Source organism: Lissotriton helveticus, chromosome 12 (genome assembly GCF_964261635.1).
Source record: "Lissotriton helveticus chromosome 12, aLisHel1.1, whole genome shotgun sequence".
Lineage (NCBI taxonomy): Eukaryota > Metazoa > Chordata > Amphibia > Caudata > Salamandridae > Lissotriton > Lissotriton helveticus.
The window spans coordinates 171779864-171797308 of record NC_136073.1 but is presented as its reverse complement, the minus strand read 5'-3'; the positions used below and the strand labels follow the sequence as shown (position 1 = coordinate 171797308).

The following is a 17445-nucleotide window of genomic DNA, read 5'->3' as shown; positions in this document are numbered from 1 at the left end:
ACTGATTGCACCCACATTTCTTGATAATATAAAGTGCTTCTTTACCGATGGTATGCTCATCACAGTTGTTAAAAATTCACACGTTGTCGGTTTATGACCAGCAAGTTTACAGTGAGCTTGGATTCATCATACGTTATGTTATGTTATGTTATGTTAGGGCTATTTGTATTGCGCACGGCTGCTCCAGCGAAGGAGCGTCCCGGTTACTTATTCTTAACAGAGATTGATACACACATTCATTGTGTCATTCACATCCAGATTGGCCTGGTTATGTTGTTACCAATCCCTTGTCCAGATGAAGACACCAGATGATGGTTTGTAAGGGGTTAAAATGTCAACATTTAATGGGTCGACCCATATCTTTAATTGTAGGATTTCCAAACTCAAATACTCATATCGTTGGGTATGCCACTGTTGTATTCTTGTATCCAATGGGTCTTGACCCAATGTACATATTGTAACTATTTGTTGGTCACACCTGTTGGTTGTCTTGTATGACTCACTGAACTGCACTTGCATTGCACCGTCACTTTGAGCACCTACTGATCAGTGTATATCCTTGGGTTTATTTGTTTTAAGTAATTCCTGGCAGAACTTTTGCTTATATGTCCCTATAAAGGTCAGTTGACAACTGAAGACTCAGAAGGTTTTCATCTTACTTTAGCCCCACCTCTTGCTGGCAGAGTTATGGAGACATTAAAGGGTGCACTCGGCAAGATCTGCCAGCTGGAGCTTCGCCTGGGCCATTGGACCACAATTCCTTTGATGAGTAAAGTCTTATATGCATGTGAATGGGTGTAGCCAGTAAGTTTGACTTTACCTGGATCTCAAGGTTGACCTGGACAAAGTGGTTTATCTACTGCTGATTGAGAGGTTCAAGAATATGACCCAGCTGAGTGCGGAATCGATCCCTGCTTCAGGAGAGAGCAAAACAGACCAAGATATGTTCACTTTGTAATGCTTATAGAAACGGCCTTCTCTTTTGCAACATCTTTTATTTATGGCTGAGAGCATGAGAAAGCATTGCCTGAAGTTTTACATATGTGCATATTACTTCGAGCTGTAAGTACAACTGAGTAAGGAGTGGAGGAATGCTGGCCATATGCATTGTTCTTGGGGGATGTCTACACATCAATGCAAGAACACCTGGTATCCTTGAATGTGGCAAAACAAAGGTTTCAGCATTAACCAAGGATGCACTGATGTATACATGTTAATTTGTGATTTATAAATCACCTGCAAAGCATAAGAGCAATTCACACAAGACAGGAACGTGAGAGGAGGCTGGCCAAGATATTGTTCTTATCTTTTATCCCCTGTGTGCCTCTAGTAATTACTATTTCAAAGAAACCAGTGAAACCCTAGGAATCCAAGGAACCTGGGGTAATAAGTATTATGAAACGACAGAGGTCCTAGGTAGAAAAGGTAACACAAAATGCCAAACAACATATGCAAATCAAAACTAACCTTCTTAATATACAATAATCCATCCATAATTAACATTCCAAACTAAGTACTGCAGTGTACTGTGAACAAAGGGACGTGAATATAGTGAGGGAAGTATTCAGGCAAAGGTGTAATACATGTGACAACAAAGTATACTGTTTGTGCCACAATTGCATTTGCAAAGATACAGGCTATAATATACAAAATAAATCAATGTAAACTGGGTCTGAATATATTTTCGACAGTGTTTGAACCTTAGCCAAATAATAGGATCGTCATCAGGACAGGTACAATCTAGGTCGGAAGTACTAGCAATGCTAAATGGCTTCACAGGAGATGAGGAATCTTCAAAATCTTAATGAGGATCTGAAGGTATTGAGAATTTGTCACCCTTGACTGGGGAATCTTTGACCAATGTCGGGGCATTAAAAGTAAGGGGACTGTTCAGGAGATAAGCGAGGGCTCACGCTGTGACTTGGAACTGCTGGGGATCACGGTTAATTCCATCAAGGCTCCACCTCTCACTAAAGGCAGCACACATGCTTCAAAGGATAGCAGTATCGCCGTCCACTGCAGAAAACTGGGGTTATACTAGTCGCAGGGACACAGGTCAAACTGTGGCTACTGGATCCCAGAATTGGTGGTTGAGGTAATTTGCCACTGTGGGCTGTCTTATGATGGCTCTGCAAACTGGACCAAGTGCAAAGTCTTCTCTACTAGACTCTCAGATTAGTGATGCCAAGCAGTCACAGGCTTTCCAGAGTGGTAGTGTTGGAGTGCTAATGCTCAGAACTCAACAATCAGCCAACAGACACAATTAATTCAATGTTCAGCCCAGTGCATGCCTTTTAAGAAAAAGAATGACACAGGGGTACTAAATTGTATAAATTTCAATTTAAGATACACGTCATTGACCATGGTGATGCTTTCCCCTTGTGGTGCTACACCCCCAGATTCTCCTCTTGGTTTTAAATTAAACCCAGGAGACCACCTAATGGCCAGTTCCCCTCGTAGTGATGGCAAAGACGTGAATTAGGCACAAGTGCAGTCTCTAATGTTCTACAGAAGTGGTATCCACACACAATCCACTTTATTTCCAAGCGTCTTACCTACTTTGCTCTAGTGGATATGCAGCAGTTCCTTGAGCTATCTCTGTAGTATATCCAGCACTTCTGAGTCCTTCCCATGGATGAGCCAAGGGTGAGCAAGAGCTCACTTATGGGCTGCCACATTAGCCAGGTGCCGATGTGTCTCTTAGCACACAGCCACCCCTGGAATGAAGAAGTCCAAGTGTGTTATGCGTTCTAGAACTGCCTTTCCGTTCACCAATTATACTGAAAAATGTGCTTTCAAATGACACGTTCAAACTAGTTATACAAACAAAAACGGTCACGGGGCAGAACCCACCCACTCAAAGCATCACTAAAACTACACTAACTCGCTCAGTGACACTTGACTTTGAGGCTATTGTTATCTAAGATTTACCTAAAAGAAACAGGGCAACCTTATCAGTCAAGAAGAACCTACAAGTTCAGCGCTGACTGCTCGAGGGACTGAGGGGTTACAGACTATCTGATATTCACAAGTTGTGAACCGAGCGACCGAGCACGTGCCCTGCATGCCGTCACGTTACAATGGGCTGTGTTCCACGTGCACGACGTTGGCGCGTGACGTTAGTCCTTCCTCTCTGTCTATGAGGCAGAGGAGCTGTTTAGAGCCGTTGGTGCTGAAGTGACCGCGGAGGTGGAGGAGGGCAGCGCCGGCCGTGGCTTCTGGTCTACCAGTCAATGGTGTCCTTCCTCTGTTGCGGGCCGAAATTGGCAGCTTGTGGGATCGTGCTCAGCGTCTGGGGGTTCATCATGCTGGTGAGGGTTCAAGGAGAGACTGGTTGTAGTAAGAAGCCTTTTGGGGTGCCGCAAGCCTTTGGCATAATGCCCCCCTGTAATTTATGACACAATGAGGCTGTTCTTTGTTTTATCAACGTTCACGCTGCATTATGGGAGTTGTAGTTTCGCTTTTCACATTGCAACTAGAGGCTCAGAGCCCAGGAGGATGCGAGTGTTGTTGACTTGAAGTGGCCGAAGGCGTCACACTTGAAGGGGCAGCAGTGCCAGTCTTTGTGGGCTAAGTGACCAGTGCTTAGGCGCTGTTGAGGTACATTTACTAAAAAAAAATAGTGCAATGCAGTACACAAACCAAAGTTGCTGTGCTGATTTGCCTTGGGTTGAGAAATCAACACAGAGGCATATCTATTGAGATACTTTCCTGCTGCTCTCTATCAGTGCTGACCAGTGGTTGAAGTGGGGAAAAAAGTAGGGGACCTGTGGACAGAGAATCATAGGGCGGAAATACCCCGTGGATCGGGTCAGTGGGCCGAGTCAGAGGGTGTGGCCTGAAAGAGCAAAACATCCCAATTTTTAGTATTTGTTTGGCAGTTCACTGTCCAGTTGCAGCTTATTACTGTATTTAATTCAACCATGGATACACATGTTTATTAAAGGTTTAATATGAGTTATTCACATCACAATACATTCACAAAGCGGAATATGTTCCCAATCACAGAATGTCCCAAATACACTTTTTACATTTCTTTATTTATGTATTTATTAATTTCCAATAAAGAAAAGCAACAAAAACAATCACAGTGGTATTTCAGCATCACTCAGTGTGTGAAAGATTGGTTCCCAAAATCTGGTGACCGCTGGATATGTCCAAGCAACATGCAAAAACCCAGCCAGACAAAATTTGCAACGCTCACATTCTGCAGTGTCGCGCAGACCATATCGGCATTGCCTTTCAGGAGTGTGTGTAGTATATTCTATTAAGAAACTTGAAATGGATAAGGTGGTGCCTACCATTTAATGAAACATGCTGTGTGACCTCGCAGCAATATCGCCAGGTGGCATCAACTAGCGCCACTCCCACGTCATTCTGGCAATCCAATCTGGCTTTAGTGTAGTGATTCCTGCAATACTCTTTCGTTTTGCTGTAGATGTTGGAAAGCATCTTACTGGGTGCGCCGATCGTAATAGCAATGAGAAGGAGGCTACCTCTGTGAGCTCCAGATGTCCTCGCCTAGCATCTCACGGACTGCATGTCTTACTCTATAGTAGTGGGACAGCACAAGCGGCGTGTAGTTATGCCCCTCTGCCTCAATCTCAGCCCACTCTCGTATTTTACAATTAGAGAAGAGATTCCCTATTGTAGTAATGTTGACTGATGCCAAAGCCCGGACCACCTCCCTCTCGCAGAATACCGGTAACCAATAGCACCATTCCACCGTTGTCAGGGGGGGAGTATAGGACAGTGCGCGTCTATCGCTTAAACAGATTTTGTCATGCGTGCGTGACAGAGTTAACTGTATCCAAAGAGCCTGACCGCCTAGACGGGTCATGAAACAGCAATTCTGACAGGGGGAGGGTGCCGCCGCAACCTTTTCGATCTGCAGGTGCGGGAGGCCAGCCTGTTCGTGGACCTAGTGATAGGCATGTGAGCGTTGCGCCACTCGATAGTATAACTCCAAATCTGGGGCGCCAAGTCCTCCCATAGTGCAAGGTAGTGAAAGGATATCCCACTTAACACATGAGTGTTTCCCTGCCCAGGCCATTTTCAGCAGTACTGAGCAAATAATCTTGATGATGGGGGCAGGGAGTACCATTGGAATATTCATAAACAGAAATAGAAACCTAGGGAGCACCACCATCTTCATTAGGGATATGCGTCCCATGAGGGACAATGGAAGACAGATTCATCTCGCCACATTGTTTTCTGGTTCTGCAATTGCCTTGCCATAGATTTCATTTAAGACCAACTCAGAGTCCGTGTGCACCTGAATCCCCAGGTAATGCACCGGATCAGAGGTCCATAGTAAAGGGAATTCCATTTCAATAGGCTTAATAGCCGCGGTGAGAGGGAAAATGGTTGACTTGGCCCAGTTAATTTTAAGACCGGAGAGAGTACCATATCTCACTTCTTCGACCAGGACAGGGGACTGGTTAGACTCCGGTCCCTGATATACAGGAGAGTGTCACCTGCGTACGCTGACACTATGAGATTATATCTCAGAAAACGGATTCCCCTTTGCCCATGATACTCCCTTAGTGCACAGGCCAAAGTTTCAGCTACCAGGGCATATAGCAAAGGAGATAATGGGCATCCTTGACGGGTGCCCCTAGATATAGTGATGGAGCAGTCACTATGTCTCTAACTCTTATCCTGGCTGTGGGGGATTTGCATAGGACCGACACCATTTGTAGAAATACCTCTCCCACTCCCAACCGTCTCAGTACTGCCTGCATGAAAGGCCACTCCACAGAGTCAAAGGCCTTCTCTGCAACGAGGAAGACCGCAGCCTTCTTGACCTCCGGTTTGAGGTGTTATATGGCCCCAAACACAGTTCGCAGGTTGTAGGACAGGTTACGCCCTGGTACAAACCCTGATTGTTCTGGGCCCACCATGCGTGGAACCAACGGCGCTAGCCTATTAGCTAAGATCTTTGCAAATAGCTTTATGTCAACGTTAATAAGTGACAGAGGTCTGTAAGATGAGCATTGGTTGGGGGGTTTATTTGGCTTTAGTATTGTGAATATCAAAGCTTCCCTCATGGAGGGGGCATTCTTCCATCCTCTCCCATTTCCTCGAATAGCGTGATATGGTGAGGAATGAGCAACTCCTTGAATTCTTTATAAAAGGTAACAGTGAGGCAACCTGCCCAGGGGCACTACCTGATTGCATTGTTTTAAGAGTCTCAAGTATCACTCCAGCATCTAATGGCCTCATTAAATATTCCCTGTGCTCATCAGCCAGCCACTGCATCTTGATATGCTCCAGGTAGTCTTGGATCGCTGTATCTTCTGCATTTGTTCTAGATCTATAGAGGTCGGAGTAATACTGGTGAAATCTGTATGCTGTTTTATCTGGGTCTGTCAGCTGTTCACTCCCCTCTGCCCTCAGCTTGTCTCTGGATTCCCCCTATCTCTCAGCAATGCCACCAGAACTGCACCGGCCTCTCCCTTTACCCATATGTTTTGGCTACTGCATATTTCCCCATACGCTTAATCTCACTGTCCACTATCTCGTGGTATTTTTCCAGAGTGGTTTTCAATTTGCCCATTACCTGGGCATTCCCTCCCACCAAAGCCTCTCGCTCAAGATCCTTCAATCGACTTTCCAAGCAGGCTAGTCTCCCTCTAATAGAGCGGAAGACCCCAGAATGTTTGGACATAGCTATTCCCTATATATAAACTCTGAATGACTCCCATACTGTGGAGAATCAGGCAACTGATCCAATATTGATGTCAAACGAGCTTTCTATGGCCTCTGTCATTTCGGACCTAAACACGCTATAGAGCAAGGAATAAGGGGGGATTTGCCAGGTAAAAGGGGCAGGTCCTTTCTGTGGACACTCTATGTCTAGCATTATTGGGGAGTGGTCTGAGAGGGAGCGGGGATGAGTCCCTAATCTAGGGGAACATATGTCTAGAAACAACCCAGTAGTCAATTCTGGTGTGGAAGTCATGCGGTGCCGAATAATGAGTAAACCCTCCAACGGTTGGCGCCCGCATCCGCCACACATCTAACATATTGAGTTGGATTACAGCATCCACAATGACTTTGGCCACAGCTTAAGGGCGCCGACAGGCACCACCAGAGCGGTCTATTGCTGGTTCAAGCACACAATTTAGATCTCCTCCCCATATTTGCAGTAGAGAGGAAACTTTTTTCTTTTTAAAAGTCTGTTTATTGAAACATGCATCGTTTCAAATAAACAATACAGAGGACTCAGAAAATGTATAAATAATAGCGACTTTCGGAGCAGGAGGATTACATTTCGACATAGGAGGAGAACATCACGGGGTAAGGGGGACATACAGATTTCTCCCAGATATCTATTCCAAAGGCTCCAGATACGCGCCCATTTTTTTGGGCATCCCCTAGCGACATATACCGTCTTCTCTCTAAACATACACCAGTCAAGGTCTCTCTCCCAGGTCTCCAACGTAGGTGGTTTAGCAGCTCCCCATTATTGTGCGATGTTTCTCTTGGCTATCATGAATCCCAGGGTGGCCCATTGTGTCTGGTGAGTGTTAAGATCTGTGGGTTTCCATATGTTGAGGAGGCATCGCCTCACCTCCGGTGAAAGACGGGTGTGTAGTACAGCAAATATTGCCTTGTGTACCTCCTGCCAGAAAGAGCTGACAAATTCCCATTCCCATATAATGTGTAAAAAGGTTCCCAGTTGACGTCATCCTCTCCTACAATCCCCTTTATCGGTGACCCCCATATGAATCAAGCGTGGCCTGGTTATGTACACACGGTGAAGGATTTTTAGCTGTACCGTCCCAAGGCGCGCCAGTATGGCGACCACTCTACGTGAAGACACTGCTTCTTGCCAGTCTTCATCGTCTATCTCAATCTCGTCTCCCGTCCATTTCTCTCTTAATGCCTGTAGGGGATCGTCATATCGTTTATCAGTTTTTTGTATATTAGGGAAATCGTCTTTTCGGAAAGATGGCCATCTAGGATTCTGTCCTAGATGAAGGATTTAACTCCTCCTTCCCCCCAAAGATCTTTGATTTGTGTGATGTCAATGAGATCCCATCTGTCGAAGGCTTTTGATCTCCATAGGCTGCCCAGAGATTCAGAATCCCAAAGGGGGTTGACAACGTCAGTTTACATCCCCACCCAAGAGAATTGGTTGTGTCATGCCAAATCTGGATCAAATGTTTGGTGGGGCCCGTCAAAATACATTTAGTTGGCTGCGGATAGAGTGCCCTGTTATAGTTACCTCCGGGGAGGAGCCATTTGTCCATGGCGTAGCCAGGGTCATCGCCTCGTCCATAGTGCCATGATTTATGGCGGCCAGGTGTGCAGCCCAGTCATATTTTTTAATGTCTGGAAGGCTTATGCCACCATCGTACCAGTTTAGGGTCAATTTATTTAGGGCGATACGCGGTTTTCTGTCCCAAAGCAATTCTCTCTGAAGACCCTCTATTTCTTTTATTGTGTAGGTACCAGGTCATGGGCATTTTGCAATGCATATAGAAATCGGGGCAAGGACATCATTTTAAACAGGGCTGCTCTGCCCAATAGGGAGAGGGGATGCGACTTCCAACTTTTAATATTTTTTTGAGTCTACGCAGGGGCGGGAGGAGATACCTGACTTAGGGTTAACCCAGGTGAGCACACCCCTAGAATGTGTAGTAAACCCGCCTCATGAAAGGGCCTATGGAGCCGCCTGCAAGTAGGCATTTTACTGTCTGCAGGAAGATGGGACTCCTGCAGCAAAGCAACATCAATCCCATGCCTAGCGAGATACGCCACCACCTTTCACAGTTTTTGAAAGTCGTTTAGGCCCTTGATTTTCCATGTCAGTGGACAAAACTTATTGCTTTGTCTCTGTGCCATACCAATCTGAGCTAATCAGCAGTATGCCCTGGATGTCATTCATGTGCTTCAACAAATCTCCAATGACAAAAAGCACTGTATGAGTGTTATGTAAGTAATGTATACACACTGCCATTGTGGAATCGGAAATACATCCCCCAAAATTAAAATACCTCCCCACCCACGCTATGCAAACCCCAACAGAGCATAGACGAAGTTCCCTTCCCTCCCCCACAATTTAAATCTAGTGTACAATGCTAACAGCATTCGCTAGAGAACTTTCTTGGCAAACTGCCATACCGTGGGTAACACGCAGAGGTGGATGTTACCTGCTCCCCGCTTAGATCAACACTGACAAATAAACAATAACAAGTTGTAGCCATCTGCACAACATTTAACCCCTTCTCCGGGCGCCCTATGCGCTGGGTGCGTATACAAATCAAGGTAGTCCCACTATCACTTCCTTAGGTGCCACCCATCCAGATCGAAGTAAACCAGCAGCAAGTAATACCTGTGCTAATGTTCAATGTCTGACTCAATTCACACTGCACCAAGTTCCACTCAAGTCTATGGTGCGTTCTCCTTCAGAAGTGGGCAGCAAGCATCCGCATGCCCCATCAGGCATACATCTATCATCGGAACATGTTCGGCCTACCTGTACATACATGTTTGTGAGTGAGTCAATAGGTATCCACATCATTCCTGCTCCTCCAGGTCGCCGCCAACTGCTCCCGCCAGCTCCCTGGTATTTTCTCTAAGGGCCTTATGTAGTGCTTTTGGGTCAGTAAAGATTTTCGATTTCCCATCCATGTTAACCAGCAGCCTGGCCGGATACAGCATTGCATACTCCAGGTTATTTTCATGGAGGCACTGCTTCAGGAGAGCAAACTGACCCCTTGCCTTCTGCACCCTCATGGTAAAGTATGGGAAGAGCAAGATCGAGGAGTCCTCAAATCACAGTTCATGTTCTTCCCAGGTCTGTTTTAGCTCGGCGTTCCTATCTCTGTGGTTCAATAATTTGGCTATTACAGGCCTAGGGGGAGCTCCAGGTGGAGGCCAAAGGCCCAGGGAACGGTGGGCGCGCTCCACCACAAACATGTCTGAGAATGTATCCCGGCCCAGGAGCGACACCAACAGCTGTTCCACGAACACTTCCATATTTCCCATAGTTGACAGAAACAGGAAATAAGAGGAAGAAAGAGAGAGGGGGATGCAGCTGCCAGCAGCAGAGCAGGAGAGTGGACACTGTACTTGTCTTCTCTGGGCAAGAAGGAAGAGGCAAAATCCTTTTCCTTCTCCGCCCACCCTGCCCATCCCCGAATGGCTGAGCCTTATCTGTAGGCTTTGGCTATTTCTGCCGTCCTGGCACGCATTTTTAAAGTAAAAAAGTTGGGCAGTGGATTGTATTAAATTTTAAAAGATGGGGTACGCCGCACCCTGCCGATCCCACCCACTTCAACCGCTGGTGCTGCCACAAGAACAAGCTGTCAAGTCCTAAATCATAGCTTGCACCATAGTGGGAAGGTGTATATATAATGTGAAGGATAGGTTTGGTGACGGAATGGTAACCTTGCACTAAAAAATACTATAACTAGACACACTTTTAAACTTTTCACACATTGGATGTGTGTTGTACAGTGTAGTACATAGACAATGTGTGAAAAGTTAAGCTACATTAAAAGATTTCTCCTACTTAGCGCCTGCCTCAATGAAACTTTCTTTTTTTTGTTACAGAGCCCTGTCTGACAATTTTAGTAGATAGGACTTCGTGCCAAAAACCTTGTGTGACAACGTGGGAACACCTATCGTCCACTCATGGTGCCCTCCTTTGAGGCACGGCAGCACAAAGCGCGCAAAGTACTATATGCATTATCTGAAGAGGTACTTTTCAGCTCAAAAAAGTCAATACTTTATCAGCACTGTGTCTTTTTGCATCACTTGGCATGACTTTACGGTGGTGTGAATTGTTGATAAAACTGCTCTAAATGTTTAGTGGGTTAGAGGTTGTTAGAGGTTGTTATGTGGGGGCCAGAAGCCAAGGATGAGTGTTTAGGGCTTAGGGGGGAAAGGGGAGTCTGAGGGTTCTGGCCTCGAACTGAATACTCATTGCTTGGGTCAAACAGACTGAGGACTGGAGTGCCTAGTGTCTGGCTGGAGGGTCTGAAGCACTAAGACCCAGATTAATCAAGCCTTTGCGTTGTCCAAGGCAACAAAAAGTCAACATAAAGACTTCAGTAATATTTAGAAATACATGCAAGGAACGATTTGTGCCACCTTGTGTGGCTTCGTAAAGAAATGTAATGGAGTATACCTGCTTGCGCTGCGTCATGTTACATTTCAACCTGGGAGGTGTTATATGGGCGGTCCTATGCATCCACCCATGGATTTGGAACATTCCCAAATTTACTACAGCTATTAAACCTGGAAACTCGTTTAAACTCAATTCCTTCCCCCAATGTTCCCTTTAAATATTTTTCTTGGTGTACAGCAAAGCAGTGCCTCTGTGCCTACTTGTCAGAGCTTTGTGTGCAAATAATACATAACCGGAGTCACTGGCACAGTAACTCCTCAAGGCATGATTGTAAGGAAAGTAGTGTTTCCTTTCTGAAAGAAATGGCTTAAATATACATTTTAAAATATTATTTCACTCCACTGGCTAATATTTTTAGACAGTGGGGGCTCATGAAATAAATAATCCATTGCTTCAAAATTTACTAAGGTTGGGGCGCTAGAATGCCTGGCTACAAGATGGTTGCACTAGTGTGAGGCTACTCGCTCCAGGCACAAATATTCTGTTTTATATCCAAAATTAATGCGTCATATCACCTTCATTTGCCAGCCTTTTCACTCCTATCCACAGATAGACCCGTATCTGTTCTTGGAACTCATCGCAGGCTCACAGAGTAGCTGTGCGGAGTAATGCAGTCACCCCTCTTGGGACTAGACGTGGCAGCGAGCATGCATGGTCCTTGCAAGGGTGTCTCCAGCTGGGCCATCGCTAGAGAGGGAGAGGACTGCTGGAGCCCAGGGAGCACGCAGTGGCTAGCAGATCTGAGGGGCGACTCATTAGGGCGGCCGTTGCATCAGAGGTTGGCTGTGGGACCCGATTGGGATCTCGGGGACTGGTGAGGCCTTCATTGTAGTGGCGCCATTTTGGGGACTCCGATTGGCGCAGCGGGTTCATGACTGCCCGATAGCAAGTGGAGGTTGTGCTCGCTTACTGAGTGACAGACGAGGTGGCCATTGTGGACTCTTGGTGTGGGGCGGAGTCACTGGGCCTGCTGAGCTCCCCAGAGTGTGTATACAAAAAGGTTTTGGGTCCGACAAACAGACCAGCCTGGACCTCAACAGTTGCGAAACAGAACAAAATGGCTGGCCAGAGTATTTTAATTACGAATTAGAACCCACACAGCCCATGAGTACTGCGTGACCAAGCCATTTATTTAGCAAACCATTTATTTTGGTTCATAGGCAAGTTTCAAAATTCATAAAAACATGACATCAAAAGAAAAGCACTGTCAGAAACAGTCAAGTCAAAAGCAAAAACTGACAATTGTGCACACAATGAATACAAAATATACAAACGTGAATACTAAATATTCAAACAATCGCATAACACATGACACCAAAGTGAAACTTTGAATACAGTACATACAATCCAAATCAATTGTAGTCAAATAACATATAAAGCTAGAAAGGAAAAGACCAGTCCTTTGACTGAAATACCAGTGGACAGGCGGAATCAAGGGTGGAAAACAACTGCCTGCCTGTCTCACAAGACCTGTGACTAAATGTTCAGTCTGGTTGCACGCAAGGGCCCACACCAGTGGAATAAGTTGATCCCTAGCTGCACCCTCCTTTGTTGTCACAGGCTGGGGGTCAACGCGTTTCGAACCAAAATGATTAGAGGTTCTCCTCAGGACAGGGACTGGGTACGATCTTCACTGTGAAAAAAGTTTTTTAAAAAAACAAGTGGTGTCAGACTAGTAGTGTCACAATTAAGGGGACTTCTCTGTCATTCCACAAATACGAGACAAAGCAAATTACCTGCCCCACGAGCAAAAGGAATTGCAGGAGTGGAGGTAGACTGTAGAACAGGACAATTTAATCTGTAAAAAGAAATGAGTGGCAATCAGGGCAAGACGGTTTGGAACTTTGGCACACTCACCAAGCTTGTGTGTTTTCATGTTTTTAAGGGTGCTCAAATACCTGGAGTTGTGAAGGTGTCAACAACACGGGGCGCCCGCCAAGCGGTGCGCTGTTGAGAAGTCACAGGGTTCACATTCCTTGAATGAACTAAGAAAGAAAAGTAATATTAGCCCGCATGAAACAGCGAACACCCACAGAGTAAACGCAGACCAATACCAGAATGTGTGACGCTTCTCCTACCTGCACGTCATATGCTAAAGGAACCGGCTGTGTAGAGGCAAAGTCAGAGATTCTTTCTCAAGTGAGGCGAGATTAGTTCTGCCGCATGGAGACGCTGCAAAGAGCAGAAGAGAGGCACATGTAACAATGCCTGGGAAAACGGGTATTGGGTCTGCTGGAGTCGGCTGAGGGTCGGGAGAAACACTTACGTGTGTAACAGGGATTGAATCCAGACAGCGGCCGAAGGCGTTCAGAGAGTCCTTGGCGCGAGCTCGTTAGGAGGAAACTAATAGCTAGCTCAATGAAAACACAAAAAGCGAGGAAGGACACCGGAAGGTTCAAAGGATGCTTGTACTTGAAGTCCGTACCGCCGGTCCCACTCGTAATTCTGAACAATAAGTTATCATTATCCAGCAGAGTCTACGGGCATCGAACATTGTGTTTTGTACACTGGCACATGAATGAAAATATCTCACATTTCATTTGCAAGAATAGAATCTTCAAGTCTACAGGCAAAACCTCAGTGTGTAAAAAATCAAACATTGTGATGTGTACAATGGCACATACTTGCAAATATCCCACATTTCATTTGCATAAATCGAATCCTCAAATGGACTGCGGTCATAAATGTATCAACATCACATTTCATTTGCATAAATCGAATCCTCAAATGAACTGCAGTCATAAATACATTAACCATTGCAGATAGTATGTATGTACAAACTTACACTCCGCATATAGACATATTTATAATATCCATGAACTGGGACTAAAACCTCATCGATGTTATGAACACGAGGGGGACCAGGCATCGCCACTGATAGAGGGGATGCCACTCACCATGACCTGAAGTCAGTAGCATGGCAGGTGTTTGAAAAGAAAAAGGATTTATTATATAACAGATGCGGTTCTTGACCACAATCCAAGCAGCACGGCTTACAGCTAGACGCAGAAAGACCAGAGAATCAGAGATTGCCGAGTTCCGACATTTCATTGAGGCCAGAATTAGAAGTATCAAATTTCAGAATGAGATATGCCTCTTTTTGAGAGAGGCGTGCATCCGGGTCCCCGCTGCCACCTCTGATGACGGCAAGCACGGTCCATCTTATATCATTGGCTGAGTGTTTATGTTGTATGAAGTGGGAAACCAGAGGAGCTGTTAGAGTCTTATTGTTTATTCTGGATCAGTGTTGAATGATTCGTTGACGAACCTCCTGAGTTGTCTTCCCAATGTACACCTTTTTACAAGGACATTGAATGGCGTACACTGTGTTTTTGGTTTTACAATTAGTGTGTTCGTCGTGCCTCCAAAATTTATTGCCGTCTGTAAAGAGGGAACCCTTCATGGTAAGGTAGCAGACTGTGCATGTCCCACATTTACGGTGCCCCTTGACGGGGTTGGACCCGAAGATGGTACTTTGAGTATCTCTTTTGGCAGGAGGCCGTGTCGACGTAATCATCTGGCCGATGCTCCGATTCTTTTTGAGAGCAAACAGCGGTACTCCCACATCTGGTAGCACTTCCTCCACCAGGTGCCAACACTTCCTGATGGTTTTTTGAAGTTGATTGGTATGGGGGCCGAACGTGGATACGCACACCATCCTTTGGGTTGCAGGTCTGGATCTTTTTTCTAAGAGGTGCTCCCTAGGCGTCCATCTAGCCCTTTTCATCGAGTGCTTCAACAGCTTGTGAGGATAGCCTCTTTCCTGCAGTTTGTCCGTGAGTGCTTGTCCATGGAGATCAAACTGCTGTGTAGACGAACAATTTCGTCTCACACGGAGAAATTGTCCGTATGGGAGGTTATCCCTCAGACTCCTGGGATGGTAGCTCCTGTAGTGAAGTGCATTGTTCTTATCGGTTTTCTTTTGGTACAGGGAACACATGAGTCCATCTGTCTTGGCTGACACATCCACATCAAGGAAAGGTAATGATTTAGAATTGTAGCTCAGACTGAATTTGATATCAGGGCTTCTATTGTTGAGCCAGACGTGAAATTCTTCAAGTAAAGCAGAGGAACCATTCCAGACACACCAGACATCGTCTATATATCTGAGCCACTGCTCAATATGCTCTTTGTAGGGATTGTTGGTATACACATATCTCTCCTCGTATTGACCCATATAGAGGATCGCCATTTCAGGCGCAAAGGGACAGCCCATAGCCGAGCCTTTGATTTGCAGAAACATTTCTTCCTCAAATGTAAAAAAGTTCTTTTTTAGAGCCAGTGTAGAAAACGAGACGATGAGATCAGTGGGAACCCTATGTGGATGAGGTCTGGTCTCCAGATATAGTTCAATGACATCGAGGCCATCTTGCTGCGGAATCTGCGTATACAAGGAAGATACGTTCATGGTGACAAGCAGTTGAGAATTGGAGTCAAATTTAAGGCCTTCGACCCTATTAATGAAATCCATGGTGTCTCTCAGGTACGATGGAACTTGGACAACCAGCGGTTTGAGAAATATATCCACAAACTGAGAGATTGGTTCAAAAACAGAATCACACCCCGACACGATGGGGCGTCCCAGAGGTGTTTTGGAGTCTTTGTGCACTTTCGGAAGAAAGTAGAGATGGGGAGTTCGTGGATATTTCTTCACCAGGTATTCGGACTCCTTTGGACCAAGAATCCCTGCTTCTCTGGCCCCATTCACATGTTTGGAAACCTCATCCACTATCTGGGCTGTAGGGTCTTGTGTGATCCGGCGATACCAATCTTGGTTATAGACATGGCTTCGTCCTTCAGTTCTATACAGATCCTTGGACCAGAGGACCACAGCTCCTCCTTTATCTGCAGGCCTTATGATGGCCTCCTGCTGATTCTTCAATTCACATATGGCTTCTCTTTGTTTCTTAGTGATGTTCCTAGGTACAAATGGGCATCTCTTCTCAAGTATGTTCAATGATGACATAACAGAACGCTCGAATGCAATGATGTTCTTCGCGGTGTTGTGGTTAGGAGGGCAGAATGTCGATTTGTTGCGAAGCCCTGAGGCTTCTGTTGAAACCTGGTCCGGAGATTCTCTGAAGAACCATCTCAATCTTATTTTTCTAAAGAATTCCATGACCTCCAATTTGATTTTGGTAAAGTCCATAGCTGTTCCAGGAACGAAAGAAAGACACAGTTCCAAGACTTCTTTTTCAGCTTGAGATAGGATTTTTTCAGAGATGTTGATGATGGAGGATGGTCTTACGACTTGTAATGCTGTTTGCGTGTCGTCATCTCCCACTGTGGTTTGAATCGTGTCCGTTTCTGCTGTAGGCCCTGGCCTAAAAAAGGCCTCTTGGGGGTGTTTCTATTTTGTTGATTCCTATTGGATGACCCCTCACCCGCATCAGAATCTTCCATTGACTCTGAAGAGGATGTCTCGGAGAACGTCGTGAATCTTCTTTTAGATCTCCCTTGGTTAGTGTTGAGGTATCTGATAGAATCTGACCTGGTGTAAAACTCATCCTTGAGGTAGGGATATACTGTCTCGATGTTGAAGTTTTTTTGATCTTTCTCAAATTTAGTAGTTTTAAAGTTGATGGTGTTATCCCTAAATATAGTCAAATCTTTATCAATCTTTTCAAGGAGAGTTTTAGCCTCGAGCTCAGTATGATTGTCTTTTATAGCTCGTAGTTGTTCCTCAATTTCCTCTTCCTCCTTCTTTAAGATTCTTTGGGCAGTTTCCACAGTGTGCACCATTAAATCTCTGCTGCATTTTGTACTAATGAAGCTGAATCCTTTGCGGTACACAGGATCATCTGTGAATATGACGGGTACGTTCTTAATCTGGAGCCCCCAAGGTATCGTTCCTGCTCTAAGGTTAGCAAGTAGGAAGTGACCATGAAGCTCTGTCCTAACATGTTTTTTACGAAGTCTGATGAGTTTTTCTGCAAAATTAAGCTGTTTAGCCGTGCTGCTTAGTTTAACTGAGAAAAAAAGGGTGGAATCAGAGAGGAGTTTTTGGATATGATCCTCACTGAAATACAGGGTGTCTTTTTCAGCCATGTTGAAATTACCAGGCGAAGCCGCCTGACTGCAATTAGTGCACACAATCGACACACATTTAAATGTCGAAATGCGAAGAAACCTCGCGGGCAGCCGCCCGCTCTACCAACATGTATACGTTTTGGGTCCGACAAACAGACCAGCCTGGACCTCAACAGTTGCGAAACAGAACAAAATGGCTGGCCAGAGTATTTTAATTACGAATTAGAACCCACACAGCCCATGAGTACTGCGTGACCAAGCCATTTATTTAG

The 17445-nt window shown here is 45.4% G+C and overlaps 1 protein-coding gene across 2 annotated transcripts in view; it reads left to right on the top strand.

Annotated features, from left to right (window-relative positions):
* Window positions 1-3147: 3147 nt before the first annotated feature.
* The window catches only part of RNASEK (ribonuclease K), a 71298-nt gene continuing 57000 nt past the window's right edge, over window positions 3148-17445 (top strand). Inside the window, exons 1-2 of one of the 2 annotated variants that reach the window (XM_078671098.1) lie at window positions 3173-3311; window positions 10567-10713. In XM_078671098.1, coding sequence (XP_078527224.1) covers window positions 10648-10713 — 66 coding nt within the window. In that variant the 5' untranslated portion in view covers window positions 3173-3311; window positions 10567-10647. Of the gene's footprint in view, window positions 3312-10566; window positions 10714-17445 lie in introns of both variants that reach the window. The other variant, XM_078671097.1, reaches the window with a different exon arrangement.